The sequence below is a fragment of the Cylas formicarius genome, unplaced genomic scaffold (genome assembly GCF_029955315.1).
Source record: "Cylas formicarius isolate icCylForm1 unplaced genomic scaffold, icCylForm1.1 PGA_scaffold_4__25_contigs__length_36172078, whole genome shotgun sequence".
In the NCBI taxonomy this organism is placed as follows: Eukaryota; Metazoa; Arthropoda; class Insecta; order Coleoptera; family Brentidae; genus Cylas; species Cylas formicarius.
The window spans coordinates 5,963,787-5,986,782 of record NW_026844334.1 but is presented as its reverse complement, the minus strand read 5'-3'; the positions used below and the strand labels follow the sequence as shown (position 1 = coordinate 5,986,782).

Genomic DNA, 22,996 nt, shown 5'->3' with positions numbered 1-22,996 from the left:
GTGGTGCACAAGATATATGAAAATGACCGCGGTCCAAACATCGACGGCCATCTCTTTTTTTCCATTTTCGACTGTTTTCTGAACATCGCAAAGTAAGCGAAATTTGAAGCAATCGACTTCAATTTTCTAACAAATATGCAGTTTGGCTCCGTGACGGAACCTATTAAACTGGGGGGACTGGGGAGTCGGGAAGTATTTCAAAAAAAAATTAAAATCGCTTTTACAACCGTCCAAGAAAAAAGTCATTTATTGAACGAACAGATTCGGGTGCAGTAAATTCCTATTCTTTACAATTTTCAAAAATGTACAGGGTGTGGCCGGAATTCGCAAAAAACTAAAAATTGGAGTCTTCCTATAAAGGTAATTGACCATAACTAGAAGGGCTTCATTTCAGTTGTCAATTTCTCTTACATGGTCATATATCCCATATAAACACCTAAAACTTTTCTATTTAAGATATATACTTATTGTACAGGGTGTCCCATTTATTCCGTGCTTTATTAAGAAATGTATATAGAGGGTTTTTCAATTATAGACAAAAATCTAAAAGACCCTGAAAATTGTTCTTTTCCAGAGGAAATTATTTGCCATAAATAAAATTGGTAAAAAATATGGCTAATTGGTTAAACAGTTTTATAGACCAAATCGAGAGCTATAATTTTTGTATTCCTATTACCTCGTGCAGCAGAGTTTTAGAAAATAATTATTTTCTCGAAAAGTATTTACTCCATTGGAAAAATTTATTCACCAGGAAACGTGGGAAATTCAGGGCTATAACCTCTATTTCGGACATTGTTTAAATTATATACAGGGTGTGCTGTTTTTGCCCAAAAATTCTAAAAAATCCTGAAAATTTCCGTTTTTGTGTAAATTATTAGTACCAAATGAAAAACGTCAAAAAGATAAGATAATTTGGTTTAAACCGTATCGTATACTGGGTCGAAAACTACAATTTTCTGATTTACAGTTCTTGTCTATTATACAGGGTACGCGAGATATTTGAATAAAGATATTGTTGCTATGAATGGTAATTTTTTTTATATTTACCAAAGTTTGCCATGGTTTTGAATCTCGGCGACAGTGAAAGTTAGTTTATATAGGGTCCACACAAGATAAAATTACATAGATTTTGCGAAAGTTCCATAGTGGTCCGTAGCACCACGAGAGTAAAACAATGCATCTCTTTAGAACAAGAAGCCGCGAAGCGGCTTCTTCGAAATACGATGCCGCGTAGCGGCTTTGTAGACTGCGTAGCACCTAGCGCGGAGTAATCGCCTCTCGCAGCGACGAGATTGCGAAAGCAAACTTGTTGAGAATCATCTCCCATAGTCTTCCTCTCTATGTTAATGTTTAACCTTTAATATATATTTTGTTCGAGGTGGTAACGTGACGAAGGCTAGGTATCACTGTAAGAGGACAGTAATTTGCTATACCACACGCGACTATCGGTAGCAATCCGAGGGCGCGATAAGCAATTCTATTATTTGTCTTGTACAAATTGTGTAATGACTTTCGGGGTTACCAAATAACACTGTCAACAGCCTGAGTCAATATAATTAATTTCCCATTTAGGATTTACCGAAATTGCTCAATCGCGTACCCAGATAAGTAAATTCTGTCTGCGATAGAAAAAGTACTAAAAGTTCAGATTTTCACGAAATTATATATCGCCGTTATCAAATTTGATTAAGACACGGTGTTGTCGAAACAATTGTCATGTCAAAATATATAATTTCGTGAAAATCTGAACTTTTCGTTCAATGATAGAAAAAGTCTCTCAAGTTTTTCATTTGACCCCTGAAGCGATAACGGTAATTATACAGGGTGCGGCAGCATAACTTCCTTTTTTCAAAACTCAATAAAAACTATTGTGTGCATCGGAAAATCTTTATTTATTTTTTATAATGTAGGTACATGTCTAAAGTTTTTATTTACATTGTTTTGAAGATCAAATCTGTTAGGTGACGTCCCTCATTCTCCATACATTGCGTAAACCGATATCTGGCGTTTGTCATGACTCTTGTTAGCATAGCTGGTGTTATGTTGGCAATTTCTTCTTCGATGTTGGTCTTCAAATCTTGTAGGGTTCTTGGACGGTTCACATAAACCAGGGATTTCAAAAAACCCCATAGAAAAAAATCACAAGGGGACAGATCGGGAGAGCGTGCCGGCCATTCCAAATCGCCTCTAATTGAGATAAGGCGCTCTGGAAAGTGTTCCCTCAAAACAGCCATCGATGCTCTTGAAGTGTGTGCTGTTGCACCGTCTTGTTGGAACCAAGTGTCCCCCAAATCCAACTCTTCTAGCCGTGGGAAAAAAAAATTCTGTAGCATGTTTACATACCGGTCCGAATTCACTGACACTGTAACCTCATTTTCCTCAAAAAACCAGGGACCAATAATTCCAGCTGAGGAAATTGCACACCACACTGTGACTTTGGGTGAATGCAAAGGCCTTTGATGCAATTGTCGAGGGTTGTATGAACACGCAAAATAAACTTGATAAATAAAACTTAACTTCAAATCAACAGTTTTTGATTTTTCGCATGTTATGCATTAGGCTTTTTCGTTTCTTTTTCGGTTCGCTTGAAGTTTATAAAGTCAAGGAGTTAACCTGGTATTTAAATTCGCGTTTTGTGGCAGCTTGGCGTTGAAACTAACAAACACAATGTAAAATATAACAAAGATAAACAATAAGTGCGATTAAAAAGACTTGATAATACAATAAAACGTAGAATTCGATTTTTCGAAAAAGTCAAACATGACAAAAAAGAATACAACTCATCCAGTTTTTGTCGTTTAGTTTGATTTTAAATGTCTTGGTGTTTCTCTTGGTGTTTTATTTCAGTAGTCAGTCGATCAGATTATATATTTTTACTCCCATTAAATTCTTCCTTCTGTCCACAGTCGAGAACAAGATTACAAGCCAATGCCATGTCTGCTCTTAAAGTGATGCCGGCATGACTCGTTCTGTCTCATGCCGAGCATGCTTCTGCCGTGAAAAAGACCCCCAAGCGTTCTTCTTCTTCAAGTGCCGTGTCCTCCCAGAACAGTGGCGAGCAGTCGCATGATCTACCACTGACGAAGATTTTTGAGCCAAAACGTTCTTCGACGACCAGGACCATGTTTTCCCTCTAGTTTTTCTTGCATGCATGTATTATATGGAGCAATTCATACTTTTTATTTCTCATTACGTAGGCAAAAAACTCCCGACATAGCGACGTAATTCTTAAAAGAATTCTTAAGGCTCCTTTGGTTAACATATTTTGCATGTTCTTAAAAGAAGTTCTTGCTTGCTCTATTCGGTTTTTGATTTCTTGAGTTTTTCTTTCCAATATTTCTCCATTTGCGCTGATATCTGTTGAGGTATTAGTTATGATTTTGGTTTTGCTGTTTTCTTTTTATTTAAGCGTAGAATCATTTGTTGTTGTATTAAGGTTAAGGTTAATGTTAAGGTATTAGCTTTGATTTTATTTTTGCTCTTTTCTTTTTATTTAAGCGTAGAACCATTTGTTGCTGCCAATGGTCTGTTACCGCTGATAAAAGTAGCTATAAGTCATCCTTATCTGCTTTGCTGTGAATAATAATCTTTTCTAAAAGAAAAGACGATCGATTTTGTACTTTGTACTCTCCACCCTTAAGAGTTCTTTTAAACCAGGAATAAGTTTCTTTGTTGGCGGTTTTGAAACCAGATATAATTTGTATTGGTTGTGTTTAAGTGCACAGAATTTTGGCAGAACCACTTGAATAATGTATCGACATTTGCATTTATTTTGGCTTTCAGTTATTCATCATCTTTTATTGAGAAGACATAACGCCATCGCATGCGAAGTTTGCAGCGACACAATCAAAAATACAATTAATATAGAGAAAAAGAAAAACGGTCCCAGGACGGAACCCTGAGGCACTCGCATCGCAGCAGTTGTTAAATAGCTATCAATGCTGACCATGCTCAAATTTCGTGAACCAAAACGACCTATACATTCATTTTGTCCGTTAAATTCAAAAATATAGGTTTTAGATTAACTTAGCTTCGATTCGATTTGCAATGTCCCTTACTAGAGATTTATAGAAATTGAGTTATTTTTCAGAAAATCTGGCTTGTTTTTCAGAAATTCTGGCATAAATCAGAAATTCGAAAGTTTTCTTTGGAAATTCAGATTTATTAGTCAAAAAACTGGCAAATTAAACATTTCGCGTGACGTAGTCGTCCACAGAATAAAACTAATTTTTGCCGGGTCGCAACCGACCAGCGAAACGCGGAATGCCGTCGTGTTTGATCCACGAAACCAATTGTCGCAGGCGGCTTGATTTTATAATAGACGACGCGTCGTCGTGCGGGTTTTACGTGTCGCCCCGTCGTCATCTGTCATTGCTCGATATTTTCCCACGGCTTATGACTCCGCGTTACGCGCTCAAAACGAGCGCAAAGTTTTATTATCGCCGGATTACTCTAATGCGTCTTCGACTAATGGCCTCAGGGGGGACGTTTCACGAAACGAATGGTCATTAGTGCTCGATTGATTATCGCCGGACGGTTGATTACATTGATCATTGGAAAAAGGTCGAAAGTCAGATACAATAACAATAAATGACGATAGGTAGAACGATAGAACGTGTTCTGCGTTGCGTTGGAGGGGGGGGGGGGATAATCTGCTAATTGTAGTATGAAAAATTTTAATTCTCACAGTATACGGTTGAAACGCATTTTATGAATAACTACGTAATATATCCACAGTGAAAACTCGCTATAGCGAAACTCTGTATAACGCAAAACTCCGTATTACGAACAAAATTTGTTGTACTATTAGGTCTCCATACAAAGCTACGTATTAATCCACTCTAACGAATTCCTCGCTCTCTATACCGAAAGGAAAAATTCGCGATTCAAATGCCGTTTATCGCACTTTTTGCATAATATACTTTTTCTACGACCGTTAGTTTTTGGGTACATTTTCGCAAAACACTAATACATTCACTGACATGACTGTCAGAATTGTCAAACGTCAAAATTGAAAGCGTGAGAAATATCTCCGAAAACATCCGATTGTTCCCAAACCCGCGCGGTAAAATCCCGGAAATGTCCGAAGTGGCTCGGATTCGTGGGAAACGAAACTGACGTGGTAAAGCGACGCTTCCCGCACGCTAGATCGGTGCGTTTTTAGGTATTTTACAGATGGGAATAGAAAAAATAATAAATCTACTATAAAACCAATTTCATTTGTAAATTTGTCATCATATTCCGAGTATTCAAGCATTTTCTCCATTTCTCACAATCCACTGTCTTTATTCTCTCTTTTACTTGCGCCCATACCAATTCTATGGGGTTTAATTCACAGTGATATGGCGGAAGGACCGTAATATTTCGTTCTGAAGCGATTTTGTCGTGCAAAGAAGTTTATTCAAATCTCCAGTAGATCCTTTTTTCAGCAATTGCTTTTGATTTAAAGTTAACCAATGACTGATGTCATTTTTTTTTTCGTGGTATTTTTTCGAATGTTTTTGAGTAGTACTGACATTATCCATGACCATAATAGGCTCGGGAGGTATAAACTCTAGCATTTGCTAGAAGCACTTTTCAAAAACCTCAGTATTCATCTCTTCATGATACTCTTCGGTTAGTTTTGATTGAAACGCTAGCACCGTTTTAAAAAGCGCAGTTTTCAAGAACTACCAGAATGTAATTATAATTATAATTTTCAACACTAAGGCACAGGTAGGTCAACTGACCTCCAAGTTTGACAGTTAATTAATGATTCATAAATCTCTTGTATTAAGAAATGGAGCATAGCTCAAAATGTCTACAGAATAGTATTTTTTATACTTTTGGTGCTATATTTTCAATTCATTATACATAATCATATCGTGAATACATTTTGAAATGTTGTTGAGGTTGAGGTCAGATTTAAGCGTTAAGCATTTATTAGTGCATCCTCGTAGCTGAAAAGGAAAATTGAAAGTTATTTCAAAGAACGATCTGGATTTACAAATCTGCCTCACTAGATGACCTCAGCAAAACGGAAACTAATGAAATCCACATGAAGAAGACATATTCCAGTGATTCTTCCATTTAGTAGAGCAGTTACATTAGGGTCTTAGAAAACCAATTTATTATGTGGCCTTCCTCAAAAATTTTATTTAGTGAAAAATCGTACTTAGTAACTTACGTTATTTTCTTGGTATTAGTTACTACAGATTACCTACCCTAATGAACGAAAATGTCAGTCTACATGAATATAAGTATTGAATAATATTCGTTAATGCAATGTCTCCATCGAATATAAAACGATTGGTGTGACTGGAGTGACAAAAAACGATCTTTTTGGAGTAGCGAATAGGATTGCGAGACTCCACCTTCTCAGTGCGTCCTCTTCATCTTTAACGAGACGACGCGATTGGTCGAGATTTCGCAATAGACCAAGAAATACGCAACGAGGTCGGCGCGTTTGCAGCAAATGAAATACTCTCGCATTTGACCAGTTTTTCTTTTTAAATTTATTCATAAATTACGGTATCCCCTCCGAGCCTTATTATCCACATACGAATAATAATCGTAGCAGTGCGAGGTGACCGTTTATTAAAGCCGCTCAACATGTGATCTTTATAATTTATTCAAAAAGTAGGAAATGTTTTTATAATATCGCCGAGCGACACGGATTTTTATTCGAATGATTATTGGTTCGGTATGCTTCGCACGAAACCGACTATTTGAAAGCGCCGTTTTATATTTAAAACGCACGATTATTAGAAACAAAACATTTTCGCAAATGGTGACATAAAAAATGAGAGAAGTTGAAATTTTGCGGAAGTACTTTTCAAAAATTAAAAAGAACAGGATCTTCTACGAATCAAATATGTTTGATGCTAAACTGTTATACTTTTTACAAATAGGGTTGTACACATTTAAATAGGAAAATGTTTTATAAACCACAACTAAAAGTAACAAACACAGAAAAACCTTACTCAAAAATAATTCAACTATAATTACTGGTAACCTAAAAAATAAAATAAAAATAAAAAAAGTTATTTTTTGCTTTTCTATTAATTTAAATATTATTAAAACATTGATCTATTTGCATTTTATTAAAAATTAGTTGCTAGAAGATGAATTAATGGTTCGAAGATCCTACATTTTGTGCAGATATTGCGCATTGTTTACTGTTATTTGTTCTTATTTCCATTTGCGAATAAATAAAATAAAAAAATAAATTAAAAATAAGAAATATCGATAGAAATAAAATCACCATTGAAAAAGGAAATTGTTCTATTTTTTTAAGTTGCTTTTTAAATGGAAATGAAAATCTGCCAGCTTCGAATATAAAAATTAAATGAAAAGTCGGTTACACAATGTCGATCCTTTATATCTAAATAATAAAATATAGGCGATATAAATACATTGGAAATCATTACACGAAATACAAGGAGAAGTTTAAATTACTAAAACTAATAATTAATCTTGCATTAATAGTTTAAAGGTCCTACATTACTTACTGTCATTTGTTATCATTCCCATATGCGAAATAAATAAAATATCTAAATAAATTAAAAATAAGAAATATGGGTTGTAGACAGAAATAAACTCAACATTAAAAAAGGAAATTGTTCTATTTTAAGATACTTTTTAAATGGAAATTAAAATCTGCCAGCTTTGAATATAAAAATTAATAAAAAGTCGGTTACAGAGTGTCGCTCCTTTATATCTAAATTAAATAATAAGTATACGCGATATAAGTAACTTATTATTTGCCAAATTACAAAGTCTTACTTCCCACTTACAAGGGGACTAAACAAACAATATGTTATTACAACTCTCGTATTCTTGGATTTATATAATTACGGAAAGAACAAAGAAACAAAGAAACTTTAGATAAGATATTTATATTCTTTTATTATTCCTATTGTCTTATTTTAGTCAAATATTTTTTTTAATCAATAAAAATCATAACTAATAAATAATCCATTCGCATCTGACTTATTTAAGTACATGAAAATAATAATTTTAAGTAAACAAATAAATAGAATAGAAAATTAATACAAATTTTGTCAATTTGAATTTTTAGTCCCATAAAGAAGTTGGGTTCGAATCGATAGAAATACACCACCATTCCTTTTTTTTATTTGAGTGAAGATTATTTTTGTTTGCTTTTATTATTTATCACTGTTTAGCGATTTTAAACATGCGAAGAAGTAGATATCTGCACGGCAGGTGTTCTTTAATTTTCACGATTGATCACGACGATCAGACGAACACGTGACAGATCTCACGGGTGGGGAGACTCCAATTTTATCTACTTAAAAGCCGCACCTGCACACGCCATATCGACAATTTTGTTTCAAGATAAACAACCTGCATTCTTAACCTATTCTTAACCTTTATTTTGTGCCATTGATTTTTTCACTAACCTGTAAATCTTCACTATTGATACAATGTCTTTTTCTATTTTTTTAATAGCTTAAAATAGGTAAAATAAGAAACACAATTCGGACCAAATGAATTTTTGAATTATGTCATATTTTAGTACCTTTTTCTACATAGCTTTGTCAAGGTGCGGACTATTCAAAATTTTTTTCGGACATGACAATACGGATCTGTTTTTCACAATTGTATTCATTTTTATTTATTTATTTATTTACAAACACAACAGATTTACAGAATTTTTAGTTTAGATTTAAGCATGCGGATTTGATTACACAATTTACACATAACAATAGTTGGTGAATTACTGTAATTATTATATATTATATTACAAATGCATAGAAACCGGCCCATGGTGCACTTTTGACTTCAATTTCTTTTTTTTATGAAATTACTGATCAGATAAAAAAAAGCTGTTTAAAAGACAATTTCATATGCTTTAATGCGAGTTTAAATTGATTAAAATTTATATCTGCTTTTTAGGTTCAGCATAGTAAAATAACTGCACGAGTCAAATTAACTTTTTTTGATTACTAAAAACAAATACTTATTTTTTTTATATTTTTAATAATGGGTATGACCCCCTCTTGCCCTAGAACATCTCTTACTGGATTAGGCATAGGTCTAATCAAAATCGCTATTGTTTCTTGACGAATGTTGAGCTACTCTTCCTCTACTGCAACAACAAGCTCTGGGATCTAGGTTGGGGAAAGAAGTCTAGCTTGAATTCTCCGTTTTAGCTTATCCCATAAATGTTCGATCGGATTGAGGTCGGGACTGCATGCTGGCCAGTCCATAACTCGAAAACCGGCTTCTGGAATCTTACACGATCCTTGCGATGTGCTCATAGCATTGTCATGCATAAAATTGAAATCTTCTCCAATGTAGTCGACACAAGGTACCAAGTGATCTGATAAAGTATCCTCGATGTACCTAACGCCCGTTAAACCTCGTGTCCCTTGACCACGACCGGATGAAAACAGGGTGCATCCATACAAATTGCACCCCATATCTTGGTCTTCGGTAAATTTTTTTTCGTTAATCACTATCAAAAACGCATATTCTGGTCTCATCTGAGAACAGAACAGAACCACATTGGTCCAATGACCCCTGAAGGCGTAGGCGTGTTTGCCAATAAACAAAAACTAAGTTTTGAACGCATTGCAGTTGTTTTTGGGGTCAGGTAATTTTTGAACCCCATAAAGATGACGATTTCTTATTATTGTTGATACAATAAAGCGGTCATCACGAGCCGTTGTAATTCGGCTTCTTTCTGTTTCAGGGCACCTAGCAAAGGATCCAGTCCTTTTCATACGGTAACAAGTTTGTTACTATCATTAGAACTACTACATGAACACGTTTCAATTGTTAAGGCATATTAAATTGTCTTCCAAATACCATGTATATTTTTTTGCGTCAGATGAAGAGTTTCTAGAAAAAACAACACTAAATTGAAAAATTTAGAGTGGACCTATTTCTATGCACCCAAGTTTAATTAATATAATTTCTGTAAGAAATCGTCAATACGAATTCGAAAACGCGAGCGAGTATTATCAGTATGCGGATGAGAAATTCCGTAAGCTGATCATTTTCGACGTCAAGATCGACCAATCGGACGGGAGGATTTCGGTGCGCAGGGCTCGAAGGGCGGGCTAAAAGGCGACAACCGACACCCCCTACCGTGTCGTAACGGGTCGTAGCAACGTTACACACGGTTGCCAGGTTAATGACGATGTTACGTGATTGCCGACGAAATTCTATTACGACGCTTTGTCCATATTCAGTTTTTGTTGCGTATTTACCAAAGGCGGGTTGGATGGTCTAATTTGTGGGCTTCGGGTTTTCGTTATGGATACGTCCGGTAGCACGGGTTGCGGTTTTGCTTGCGAATTCGTCAACGGTCAGTTCCTGCCGGTGTCTACCTTCTCCGCGTACAGTCTGTTGAGGAACTGCAATTACTTGTTGACGACCGCTGGTCAAGGTGCGTATGCGACGCACTCAAAGGGCCGCGCCACACCGTAACGAAGACAGCAGATGAAATGTCTTACTTATTTGCAATGTACAGGATTATTAATTATATTTTCACACCCACCTACAGGGGTAATTTTGAAAGATAGAAAAAAGAGTGTAAATCCAAAAGTTTGAAGATTTTTGGTCTATTGTCTTGTGCAAATGTCAGAAAAAAAACAAACGACGATCGCAAGCTGTCAAAATGACAGGAACATCATTTTTTTAAATGGAATACCACATATATTATTAACTTAAACTGTAGATCTTTTTTCCTGATTCCAATATATAGTTTGACATTTCATTTAGCCGTTTTTGAGGTATTTCAGTTTAAAAATTTATCATTCGATTTCTCGACAATAACCACATTGTTTAAAAATGGTCAAGTCTGCCTTGATAGCAACCAATCATATATCATATATCATTGATACCTCTTATTGTATAGTGTGATACATGATCTAATTCTTCTTTCCATATCAAAAGTCGCTTAAACCCCAAAGTTCTTTCTAGTTAGCATTAATTTTGACCAAGTTTGACATTTTCTTGGTTTATGAGTTAAGAAACTCTTGTACTGGTCATTCAAAGTAGAGATCAATGATTGAATTTTGTTGACGATGGCTTCTCGATGGCTTCTTCAAATCCAGGCGCGCACATTACGCGATTTTAGACACTCTGTAAGCGATAATTCAACTCTTAATATCGATTTTCAAATGGCAATTCATGCGTTTTCGTTTACCATATCGGCAATGTCCAAAAACCAAAAATTAATTAAATTAGGGAAATTTTAAGACACCCAAAAATGAAGCCAAATACCGGAGGTTCTATTTAAAATAAGTAACCTGAAGCGTCTAATATGTCAAATATTTTTAAAATCACTTTTCGTTTTACAGGATGCGAATGTGTGAATTTATGGCGAGAAATTATGTTCTTTTCGATGTTGAGAGAATTACTAGGTCGAACGCTCGGGACTTGATTGCCATTTTTTGAAACATTGCATTGCTATATATGGTAATGTCGCCATCTGATTGAAATTCTATCTCAAAAATGACAAAAAAGGGAGGAACTGTTTCCTTCTTCTTTCTTTCAAACATTATAGTTATAAGCACACATTTTTTGTCACTTTTTCGCGATTTTGAAATGCATTTTTCCAGGCGTTAACGATGACCCCTAGTGACATAAATACAAACTATTAAATAAACAAAGTGAACGTAAACATATGAGCAAAATATTTTCGCAAAAACGTGCTGAAAACTGAAAGAAAAACGTTTCCTACTGCATTTTCTTTTATTATTTTGAGGAAATATTCCAGATCCGCATCCCAAACTAAACGACACTTTTATAACTAAGAACGAACGTCAGAGATTTCCCGCAGTCGAGGGAACACCCGGTGGCGCTTACACTTTACCCACACATACCAAAGGGATTTTCGCACCGACAGCTTTGATAAATTTACCACCCACTTTACACCCGCTGGAAGCCGACTCTCTAGGTGAGTACAGTCCCAGAATAATCAGAGAGTAATAAAAAATACATTGGCCTTTTTACCCATATATCTTGTATTAATTTTAAACTTATTTTTGAATAGCGCCATCTAACGTGCGCACGTTTAAACCTGCATTGGATTATTTTTGTTAGTTTTACGGTGTAACGACAACTAGGAATTTTCATGATACAATGGTAGGAGGTTGGTTGGTCTTTTGGTGGCTTTTTTTTTTGGATATTTCATGCTGGTTTTGGAGGGAATCCGCAAAAAAAGATTGAAATAAAGGTCCCCAGAAGTAATTTTTGTATGATTAGCAGTTCTCGATATACTTATAGCAGGAGGAATCCGCAACGAATCTAGCTGCGTTTGTGTTAAATTTCAATCTGGATAAACTGAGGAGAATCTACTAGGAATATGGCGTGTCTGGCTCTGCTCTTAGACGTCTCTCTACAAACTTTTTTTTTCGTTTATTAGCAAACTGTTGTCCGAGACGATTATATTACTCTTTTATAATGCTGGGGCGACTATACCGTCGTCGAACGTCGAAAAAAGCGAAGAAAAATAATGTTTTTGTCCATTAGATAACTCGACTCCGGTTTTGCTATCGCCCGGATTATGCGGCTCTGGTTATCGAAAACAAAGGAGCGTGAAGAAACCCATACCCGATGCGCAGAAGGACGATAAATATTTCGAACGCAGGCGGCGCAACAATCAGGCGGCGAAAAAGTCCCGAGACGCCAGGAAAATGCGCGAAGATCAGGTAAAACAGCAATATTTTTCTCAACAATGGTTTTCACTTTTAAATGTCAAAGTGTAACACGTCGTAGTCATTGAAAAGCGAGAGCAATATTAGTTTCTTTCCAGATAGCGTTGAAAGCCACCCTGCTGGAACACGAAAACGCAATACTGAGGGCGCAAGTCTTGACCCTGCGAGAAGAAGCGTCGTCGTTGCGTCAAATGCTTCTGCAGCGCAAAGCCTTATTCGAATTGCCTTCGAGGGAACCGCAGTCACAGATTTGTTTATCCTAGTTATAAATTTAATAAACCATGAAAAACCGTTGGAAAATAGTTTTGGAACTGTCAAACCTCAGCACTCAATTCTGAAGTACTCGACATTAAAAAATGATCATAGCGTACCGCTAGAATTCTCTTTTATCTACCATGTTAGTTTCGACTACTCGCCAACACAGGGCACCAATACCGCATGTAAAGATCAATAAAACGAATGACGTTCCAAGCGCGAGTTCTAATTTACCGACTCGATGAGAGTTTTGCCACTCGCCACCAGAGCGAGACACCCATCATCTAAAAGCTATAAGCTATTGAGCCCGTCAATCCAAAATTATTGGCATAAATGATTAGGACGTTCTGCATACATGCAGTAAGTGCTTTATTTATCATTTTTAATCAGTCTGTCTTCACAAAAATTAACTGGCAATATAAAATCAAATATAATATTAAAAACTAAGCTTACTGAAGGAAAACTAAAGGAAACAAGATATTTAGAAACAGATCAATTATTTATTTGTTATAAAATTAATCTTACATCACCCAAATATAAAACGTAATGCAAATAAACGTGAAATGTGTATAATATATAATTGAACAACCAATTCAGCTATAACCGTACATATTTACAGAAATTTTAACGCTATGTGGAACCTGAATTAAGTGTGAGGTATGTGATACTATGCAATAAATAAAACGGGGTTAGATTTACGCTGCAAACGTGCAAGAGGTGCAAAAACACATACCACATATTAACAGAACAACTCCACCATTTGCAGGGTAAATCGGTCGATGAGGTAAACAATGGTTGTTCACATTACATAAAAAAATCACCCACTTGCTTTCACTGTGCAACCTTACGCGACAAAGTCCAGAGGCCGGTTAAATCCACCCTTCCTGTTCATGTACTGTCTATACTTGCGTTTCAATATAACATGCACTTCACCAACCTCATTTCCATCAACTTTTTTACCTTTGGTGGTATCAAAATTACAAAATCCCATCAGCTTCATCATTTCCTGCTCCTCTTGACTTTTACCCTCTAAATCCGCGGCTGTGACAGCTGGACGTTCTGGGAGAGGCTTGCTCCTTTTCTCTATTGATCTGGACCGGCTTCGTGAAAACCTTCTCCGTTCATGAGAATGACGTCTTCGTTCCCTATCCCTTTCTCTCGACCTATCCCTAGACCTTTTCCTTCTGCCACGGTCTCTGTCTCTCTCCCATTCCCGATCCTTGTCCCTTTCTTTATCCCTTTCTCTATCCCGTCTTCTGCTGCCAAAAGGTGATTTTGACCTACTCCTTCGTCCCATTACCGATTTTTTTTTAAATCTGCAATTTTTAACGTCACTATAAAAAAAATATCCCGAAAAAATAATTAAAAACGCATTTTTTACCTGAATTTTTCACGTTTTTAAAACGGCGTCTACATAACGAATAACGATCTAGAAAAACGTCAAAAGATTTTAGTTGATATTTTTTACGCCGGGCGCTAGTGTTACCACTGAATCAGACGGTTCACATTTTGGTCCTTCCGTGCGAGAGCATAAGAGCGACAATCGTCCGACCATCTTTGGTCTTGCGCTCATCTATTCGCGTTCGAGGCGTGTTGGTGTTGGAATGGAAGGAGAGTTGGAGAGTAGATGAAACTGCCGAGGGTACGCGTCCTGTTTCCGATCTAACGAATTAACCGACATAAATTTAGTGCTCGTTATTTATACCGAATATCTTTCCGCTTGTGAATACTGCGTATGACCCTTTTCTGGCGATAATTAATGGGGCGTATGCCGTTACTCGTTTCGGTGACATTAGTGTAAATTTTGAGTCAGTGCCGTGCCGCGTTCGTCGGCGCCCTAGTGGTTCCCGATCGATAAACATTTTGGACTAGACTCGGGACGGTAAGCATCTCTGAATTATTTATAAAATTGCGCACCCACATTCGGCTACACCACGTTGATTTCGGTTATCCGACATTGTCAAAAAATTAATGTCGGGGTGTGTCACTTCACCTGCTCGTCATTGTATTTAAATCGCTTGCCATAAAATACGACTAACCATGACGAAGAAAAGTAAAATCGGGTTAGGCAGCAAAGCGTGCCTTGTGGCCTGAGCTTGACCGAAATGTGTAATGGAACATAAAAAAATTGTTCCAAAGCCTACACCGAACATAATAGGCCGTCAAGTGTCATCGCATTGATCGAACGATGACCGTAATGTAGCTGTACTTTTATTTGTCGTCGGATACGATTTCAGCGAAATAATTTTCATTAACGGTTTTGGCAGCGCGGCCACAGAGCGACAACAAAGATTCACGCTTCTCTCACGTCGCATTAATGACCTAGTTATCTAAAAAGGTAGATTGTATAATGTTTAGAAAGTAATTATGGCCAAGCGCCCGTTGAATTAACACTCTCATCGCGCGGCGGAAAACCTTATTGGTGGGTCGCCTTTGTCGTCGTGTTATCAAACTTGCAAACATATATATACCTACGGCGATGATCTCATCATTGCCTTCAGCACGAAAGTTATTTATTCGTTTTAAACAGCCCACCAATGAAACGAGGTGCAGTTGGCTGTGGTTCTTTTACGAAGATTACAACACAACGTTGTATAATTCGACGTATACCTGAATTGCTTGTTTGCTGTTCGGGTTTTTTTGGGGGTACCGGGCTGTCGCTACGGTACCCAATCGAATTTATGATCAAAAAACTCGTTTTCTTCGGTCGTCCTCCGTCTGTGTGGGTGTGTTGTCGGGTTCCTTTGACCTCCGACATGGCGGCGCTTAATCGGCGTAGATAATTACTTTTTTGATAGTGTTAATTTACTTGCACGCAGTTTATTATATTTGCTTTTTCTTACAACCACCGGGGAGATATTTGGTACCGTTTGTACATCTAATTTTACAAATAGAACTTCGTAAAGATAATGCGGCTGTTATCTCGCATTGAAAAGTACATTTGTTGCCTTTCGTTTCGTGCAAACCGATAAGTATTGAAATATTTTTCCGTTTCGATCTCGGCCTGTTTATTTTTAGCCCGTTCGGTTTGGTATACCCACATTTCGCGATAAAACTCTCGGTTTTAAAAATTATATGTGCAATTTTATTTGCTTATTTAGTAGTAGTGAGTGGATATTATCAAGTTCTATCAACTTGCAATTTCGCTTTGTCGATAACGACAAACCCGTGATGAACATTTAACGCGGCGCTTAGTTTTTTAATTTAACCTTTTGCATTCGTGTGTCGCCGTTTAGGCGGCATACCATGATTTTTCATCACAGCAGGTTGGCCGGTTTGTCATCCCTTAAGCTCATTTCTAATATTTGTAAATTGCTTTCTAGAACCTTCGTTGAGGACATATTTACGTAAAAATAAAAGATAGCATGATTTGATGTATATATTTCAATCACTTTAGTGCATCATTTTTGCATTTTGAATATTACTCAGTTTTACAACTAACACGATTGGGTAAAGTTCTGTGTATATTTCGAAAAAAAAAATGTTTCAAATGCCCAAAAAAATTTTACAAGATGAAGAAATGATGAATTGGATAGTGATAATATTAGTGACTCGAGTAGTGGTACTGATATTACAGTTACTAAAAGACAGAGAATCATACCTTTACCATCAAGTTCAAGCAGCAGTGAAGAAAACGGGAATATAACACAACCTGGTAATTTTGGTTCATGGCAGGACGTCACATGCCACGATCAGGTACCGGATTCTATTTACTTCTGGGTATAAAATGGTACGATCACAAATTGCATAGATTTCTTCAAGCTCTTTTGTACCGATGAGCTAATAATAAAAATAGTGGAACAAACAAATAACTACGCTAGACATAAAATAGCACAGAAGAGGTTGTCAAAACGTAGGTAGATACTACAGTAGAAGGGTTTACCGCATTTATTGGGGTTTTCCTAAATATGGGTACGATAACCTTATCTAATTTCCAAGAGTATTGATCACAACATTCTAACGCCAAAATATATTTTTTTAGTAGCGTATTTAGAAGAGAACAACTTTTACAAGTTTTTTGGATTGAACTCAGAAAGTCAGTAGATTATTTGCACAAGCAATTCAAAGAACATTTTGTTCCATTAAGAGAGATATCGGTAGACGAACCTGTTGTTGGATTTAAGGGTAAAATTCATTTTTTAACTTACAATCCCAACAAGCCTACGAAATGGGGGATACGAATTTATCTAATGGCGGATGCTAACACCGGATATGTTTTATTTAATTTTGCCGTACTAAGGAAGCTTGACATCGGAAGATTTAGTGAGACCTGATTTACCTGTAAGCACAAGGATAGTGTTACATCTGTATCAAAAATTATTGGACAATTACCCAGGATGAAGAGTATACTTGCAGAAGAATTGTTAAAACTAAATGTTCATTTGACAGGTACTATTCAAATCAAATTTATACCTGATTCTATCATATCTATCATACTTTTTCCTGAGGAAGTCTTTAAAATGGTACCGAAAGTTAGTTTTCTGGGTGCTCGAAATGTCTAGTGTCAATGCATATTTATTATATAAAATTTCGCAACGGGGGCAAAACAAAAAGCCAATGGACACATCTAAAGTTTGTTCGGGAATTGGTTGACAAAATTTCTGGCAGATCATGTAAGAGCGGCTAAATGGTAAATTACATATTTTACGCCAAAGTGATGGAAAGAAAAAAGACTGTGCGGTATGTTCTAACCGTAAAGTACAAGGCAGCAGGCGGGAAACTAGGTATATTTGTGACTCTTGCACCCGGGACTACACATTGAGGATTGCTTCGAACGGTACCTTACACTACAATATCATAGGATGTAATTTTTATATATTTTGTATGAAGTAATTTAATAATAATGGTAGTGATTATGATAATAATAATAAAATATTGAAAAAAAAATCCTACTAGACAGATAAAATAATGGTCAGAGCACAGTGTATTCAAGAAAGGACATATATACGAGTGCAAAGTGTTAACCGCAAAACAGTTGCAGTTGCCAAAATAAAACCCTTTTAGATTTGGGGCTTTTATGTCCGTGAAAAATGGTTGATGGGGAATTTTCCTGAGAAAAAAAAAACACTCGCCGCTCCGTTGACATTTCTTTTATTATATTTCTCACACAACCATATGATTTCACAGATTTCACCGATTTCGTCGTAATAAACAATCCTATCAGGTTAAAATGATATATAAAAAATACACTTAATTTTTTTTTCAAAAAGTAAGTAAGTTTTGAAATGTTTTTTTTTTTAAATTTTGTCTCTTAATTTTTTTCCTCCAAGTTTATTAAAGTTTTTTTGCAAGAAAAGGGCAAATATAAAACTAAGCACAGAACATATTTTTATGACCTTATAATAAAAGTTTTAAGAAAACCTTAAATATGGCAAGTGTGTTGAATTGAACAAACGAAGGAAGATTTATATCCTGGAATCCTTTTCCATCCATGCCATTTTAGTTGAGTGAACACTCCAACAAATGCAAATTAAACATATTCAATGCTTATTTTATCACATCAGCGTCATCTAGCGACAACCGTGAAAGTTAATAAATAATTCAAGACCTACCTTAATTTAAAAAATAAAATAAAATAATACTAAAAATAATATTAAAAAAGGACAATGTCATAAATTGATAAATGTACCTCAAGCAAAATTATATTTAAAAAAAACTGTTTTTCTACTTGGTGTTAGTTGGTGTGCTCTCTATCTGGCGTTTTGCACACTGGAAATATCTTCTAGCGTGTTCTCTGAGCCAGTTTTATTTAAAAAAAAAAATGATTTACCTCTCTTAACTGGCCGTTACCTTCTGTCGTTTTTGACGTGTTTTTTCAACAACAGGATTTTGTAATAGCATGAAAAATTTTCCCATTAATATATTTTTAAAATTAAACTACATGCGAAGAAATGCAATATGGGAGGCCCTTTTACAAAAATGTTATTTTTTTACACAATTTAATAAAAGTCATTAAAACACCCAATCGCAACAAAGCGTTAAATTTATGATCCGAACGAATTTATGATTTTCAAAAATAGTGCTTTTATTTTGATACTTTGAGATACTCTGTACCAGTTTTTTTTCTCTTAAACAGATTGAAACTTACCTTACCTTACCGTTATATAAGAAAATAGCCAAATACAAAACATTAAATTGAAATGCAAGAGTTTGCAATATCAATACTTTACTTTGTTTAGCATGTTCTACGTTTTTATAAATATCAAGATATTTATCAAATGTATTTCAGGCATAGGGTGTATAATATTATCATATCAAACCTTAAATTTTATAAAGTTAATTTTTTTTTGGTTTAATTGCCCTCTCTGCAGCGCGCGCGCTTACTAACCCTTACACATACAGGGTGTCATTAAAATGTTGGTTAAATTTTCTCGTTGCTCCAAGCGACTCGGGAAATCTCGTTTTTTTTATTGTGAAAGGAAAGTGATCTCGTTTTTAAGATTCCAATAAAAAAAAAACAACCTTTTCAAAGCTGCTTAAGATTGTTTCAACGACACCCCGTATCCCGTCAGCGAAACCCCAAAATGTGTTGGCTCAGTTCATCTTTCTAGGTTAGTTTCGCGCGCGCGCGCCTCCCTCCTCACCCCTTCGTCGCCGCGCGTAATAATGACCCCCGGGGCCTTCCGCATCGCGTAACTCCGCGCCCCTGCCCCCTCCCCGGGCGCCGCCCTACGCAGTCGCCATGTCCGCCAACAGCAAGCTGAAAATGTTGAGCGAGGAGAGCCTGACGCGTCAGCCGGAAGAGGTGTTCGACATCATCTGCAAACTCGGCGAGGGCGCGTACGGCAGCGTCTACAAGGCGTTGCACAAGGAGTCGGACAACGTGGTGGCGATCAAACAGGTGCCGCTCGATACCGACCTCCACGAGATCATCAAAGAGATATCGATAATGCAACAGTGCGACAGCCCTTACGTCGTCAGGTATTACGGTAGCTATTTCAAGAACACCGACCTGTGGATCATAATGGAGTATTGCGGAGCGGGTTCCGTATCGGACATCATAAGACTAAGGAAGAAGACGCTGAGCGAGTGCGAGATTGCGACGATACTGTCGGACGCGCTCAAAGGTCTCGAATACCTTCACGCCAATAGGAAAATACATCGGGACATCAAAGCGGGAAACATCCTCCTCAATACGGACGGACACGCGAAACTTGCCGATTTCGGAGTCGCGGGACAACTGACGGAGACCATCTCCAAGCGGAACACGGTGATCGGGTCGCCATTTTGGATGGCGCCCGAGATAATCCTCGAGATCGGCTACGACTGCGTCGCCGACATCTGGAGTATCGGAATCACGGCTTTGGAAATGGCCGAAGGCAAACCGCCCTACGCGGACATCCACCCGATGCGAGCGGTGTTCATGATCCCGACGAAACCGCCACCGTCATTCAGGGACCCGGACCGCTGGAGCGCCGAGTTCATCGATTTCGTTAGTCTGTGCCTGGTGAAGAACCCATGCGACCGCGCTTCGGCCACCGATCTGATCCGCCACGTCTTCCTCCTAAAGTCGGGCGGCGCCCAAGCCTTGACCCTGATGATTTCCGAGGCGTGCGAGATCAGAAAGAACCAGAGCTACGGCAGGATGTCGGTCTGCAGGACGCAGCGGCCCGACGACGCCACCCTCGTGCCAAACAAACCTCCCAGCCAGACCGGCACGATGGTCACGATCCAATCGGATCTGGGCACCATGGTCGTGATAAATAGCGACGACGAGGACGGCGAGAAGACGATGAAGTCGGAGGAAACCAAGAAGTACAAGCCTTTGTTCTTGGAACACTTCGACCAGGAGGAGGCTAGGCAGGAGAACGCGTCGGGGTCGAGTCGCGGCGCCTACGGGGAAGATCGGAAAGCCGACGACGACGACGCGAGGGACGTGTCGGAGTCGCTCGACGCGAAACTGCAGAGGATCAAGCCCGTAGACACGGACTTTAGTTTCCTGAAGGAGCTGTCCTACGACGAGCTGAAGGAACGGTTCGACCTGCTGGACGCCGCGATGGAGAAGGAGATCGAGGAGCTGCAGACGCATTACGTGCGCAAGAGGCAGCCGCTGGAGAACGCGATACATAATAAGAGGGAGAGGAATCGGAACTTTTGAGGGGGCTCCGGGGTAGTTTTTATCTGGTGGTGGATCGTTATTTAAGAGGAGATGTTGCATGTGATGAAGGGCCATAATAGAGTGTTCTCTTTAAGGATTATCTTTATATATTATTTAAAATGTGTGATACTTGAAGCTAAAATATCATTTGTCCATTTTTTATTTTAAGAAATCTAAATGTTTGAAAAAAACAAATCGAAGACAGAACTTGCCATTTTATTCAATAACATTCAAGAAGAAGCTATTGTATTCAAAAGTATACATTAGAGTTAGAGCAATTACTAGAAGGAGGACACGTAGCCAATTCACCACATAGCAAAGTCACAGAAAACGATGAATTTTCCATTGAAACGTTAATAGTATATTATGCAACAAGTGGGGTAAACGACATTTGACTCACGAGTTCATTAAAACAAAAGTATTGTTTTGAAAAGGAAACTTCAAATTATAATGACATAGATAATAAAATAAGCATGACAATAGTATATTATGCAACAAGTGCGGTAAACGGCATTTGACTCACGAGTTTATTATTAATAAACGAGTGATTTAAAAAGTTTACCGGACGTGTTGCATACGATACTTTTTTTTAGTTTTTGGTTACATTTTCGCAAAACAACACGAATACATTCACTGACAGGACCGTCAGAATTGACAAACGTCAAAATTCAAGGCGTGGGTAATATCTCCGAAAACATCCGATTGCTCCCAAATCCGTGCGGTAAAATCCCGGAAATGTCCGAAGTGGCTCGGATCCGGGGGAAACGAAACTGACGCGGTAAAGTGACGCTTCTCGCTTGTGTAATTTGGTATTTTATAGAAGGAAGTAGAAAAACAATTTTGTATGATGATTTATTATGCAACCAAAATGAAGATAAAGATGGAAGTTTTGATAAAGCTCGAAAGAAAGCAAGGGAAAATTTAGAAAATCAAGTTATGTGTAATCTTTCGAAAGAAAAAAGCAAGGGGAAATTTAGAAAATCAAGTTATGTGTAATCTTTCGAAAGAAAAATTTCCTGCTGCTGTGATTGGCGACAATGTTAGAGTTTCCATTCCGGACGTTGGCCGTAGTAAAACGGATCCAAAAAACTTGATATGCTTTGTTTTGTCTAAAGATGACGATAAAATTTATATAAATTAGGAACTAAACAGGGAGTTTTTAAAGCAATCTTATTTTAGCCATGAATTCGCCATTTGCGAAGGGAAGTTTATCATATCATACGAATATGTTGAGAGATCGTTAAGTGAAATTATTATGCAGTCCTCCACTGGTGGACAAGGTTTTAAAAGATGCATCTGTAAAAGAATATGTCCAAAAAAAAAAAATGCATTTATAAAAATGCTGGAATATTATCTACTTCCAAGTGCCAAAATAGCAATCCTTGTCCCAATAAATAAAGCTTTTTTCATTATGAAATTTCTGTATGTTTCTTTATAGTCTTATAAAATTTAACTGTTATAATAAAGAAAAGTATGTTATTATTATTTTTTGGATTGCATTGGTCCTGAAAAACTAGGACGAAAATTTTATTTATGAATATTGGGATCATAACCTACGACATGTTATATAATTTGCAAAGAAAAGTATGTTTTGTTTGTCATTTACATTTTTTAATTAAAATAATTTTAATTGTTAAAGCCTTTTGTATTATTATTTTTTTAGATAAATATTTTTTTTACTGCAACAATATTTTTAATTAATTTGTATTCCAACTTTTCTTAAAACATGAAGTTTTTTTTTATTTTATTTTTTTAAATTAACCAAAACGTACACACTTCCGGGAAATGTGAAATGAAGTCATTATATTCAGTTGACATATACCTAACTTTTTAGGAAATGTACACATTTTACGGTAAAAGTGTACATTTCCCAAGAGTGTACACTTACCGTAATATATACAATGAAATAATCAATATCTAAGGTAGGAAGTCGTCGTATATAAGTACTTAAATATTGTATTCTTTTCGGTAT

The 22,996-nt window shown here is 36.9% G+C and overlaps 4 protein-coding genes across 4 annotated transcripts in view; 3 read left to right on the top strand and 1 right to left on the bottom strand.

Moving 5' to 3' along the window:
* Positions 1–10,148: 10,148 nt before the first annotated feature.
* Positions 10,149–12,934, top strand: LOC132701398 (transcription factor ces-2). Its single transcript, XM_060669280.1, has 4 exons — positions 10,149–10,396; positions 11,732–11,911; positions 12,487–12,665; positions 12,770–12,934. Exons 1-4 carry the CDS (start codon positions 10,264–10,266, stop codon positions 12,932–12,934), a joined length of 657 nt encoding a protein of 218 aa, XP_060525263.1. The 5' UTR covers positions 10,149–10,263.
* A 472-nt stretch (positions 12,935–13,406) lies between these two features.
* LOC132701249 (U4/U6.U5 small nuclear ribonucleoprotein 27 kDa protein) lies at positions 13,407–14,415 on the bottom strand. Its single transcript, XM_060669036.1, has 2 exons — positions 14,308–14,415; positions 13,407–14,242 (listed from the first exon to the last, which is right to left on the bottom strand). The coding sequence occupies exon 2, from the start codon at positions 14,221–14,223 to the stop codon at positions 13,771–13,773; it is 453 nt and encodes a 150-aa protein (XP_060525019.1). The 5' UTR covers positions 14,224–14,242; positions 14,308–14,415; the 3' UTR covers positions 13,407–13,770.
* Positions 14,416–14,549: 134 nt separating this feature from the next.
* LOC132701248 (protein hu-li tai shao) overlaps positions 14,550–22,996 on the top strand; it is a 53,065-nt gene continuing 44,618 nt past the window's right edge. The window contains exon 1 of the mRNA XM_060669031.1: positions 14,550–14,808. The gene's annotated coding sequence lies outside the window, so the exon portion shown is untranslated. The remainder of the gene's footprint in view (positions 14,809–22,996) is intronic.
* On the top strand, positions 19,264–22,575 carry LOC132700640 (serine/threonine-protein kinase 3-like). The gene has a single exon (XM_060668104.1). It carries the CDS (start codon positions 19,609–19,611, stop codon positions 21,022–21,024), a length of 1,416 nt encoding a protein of 471 aa, XP_060524087.1. The 5' UTR covers positions 19,264–19,608; the 3' UTR covers positions 21,025–22,575.

Coding starts and splice junctions, on each gene's coding strand:
- LOC132701398 (XM_060669280.1), top strand. CDS start 10,264: ATGGATACGTCCGGTAGCACGGGTTGCGGTTTTGCTTGCGAATTCGTC. Junction 10,397..11,731: donor GTTGACGACCGCTGGTCAAG/GTGCGTATGCGA, acceptor GAAATATTCCAG/ATCCGCATCCCAAACTAAAC. Junction 12,666..12,769: donor GGAAAATGCGCGAAGATCAG/GTAAAACAGCAA, acceptor GTTTCTTTCCAG/ATAGCGTTGAAAGCCACCCT.
- LOC132701249 (XM_060669036.1), bottom strand. CDS start 14,223: ATGGGACGAAGGAGTAGGTCAAAATCACCTTTTGGCAGCAGAAGACGG.
- LOC132700640 (XM_060668104.1), top strand. CDS start 19,609: ATGTCCGCCAACAGCAAGCTGAAAATGTTGAGCGAGGAGAGCCTGACG.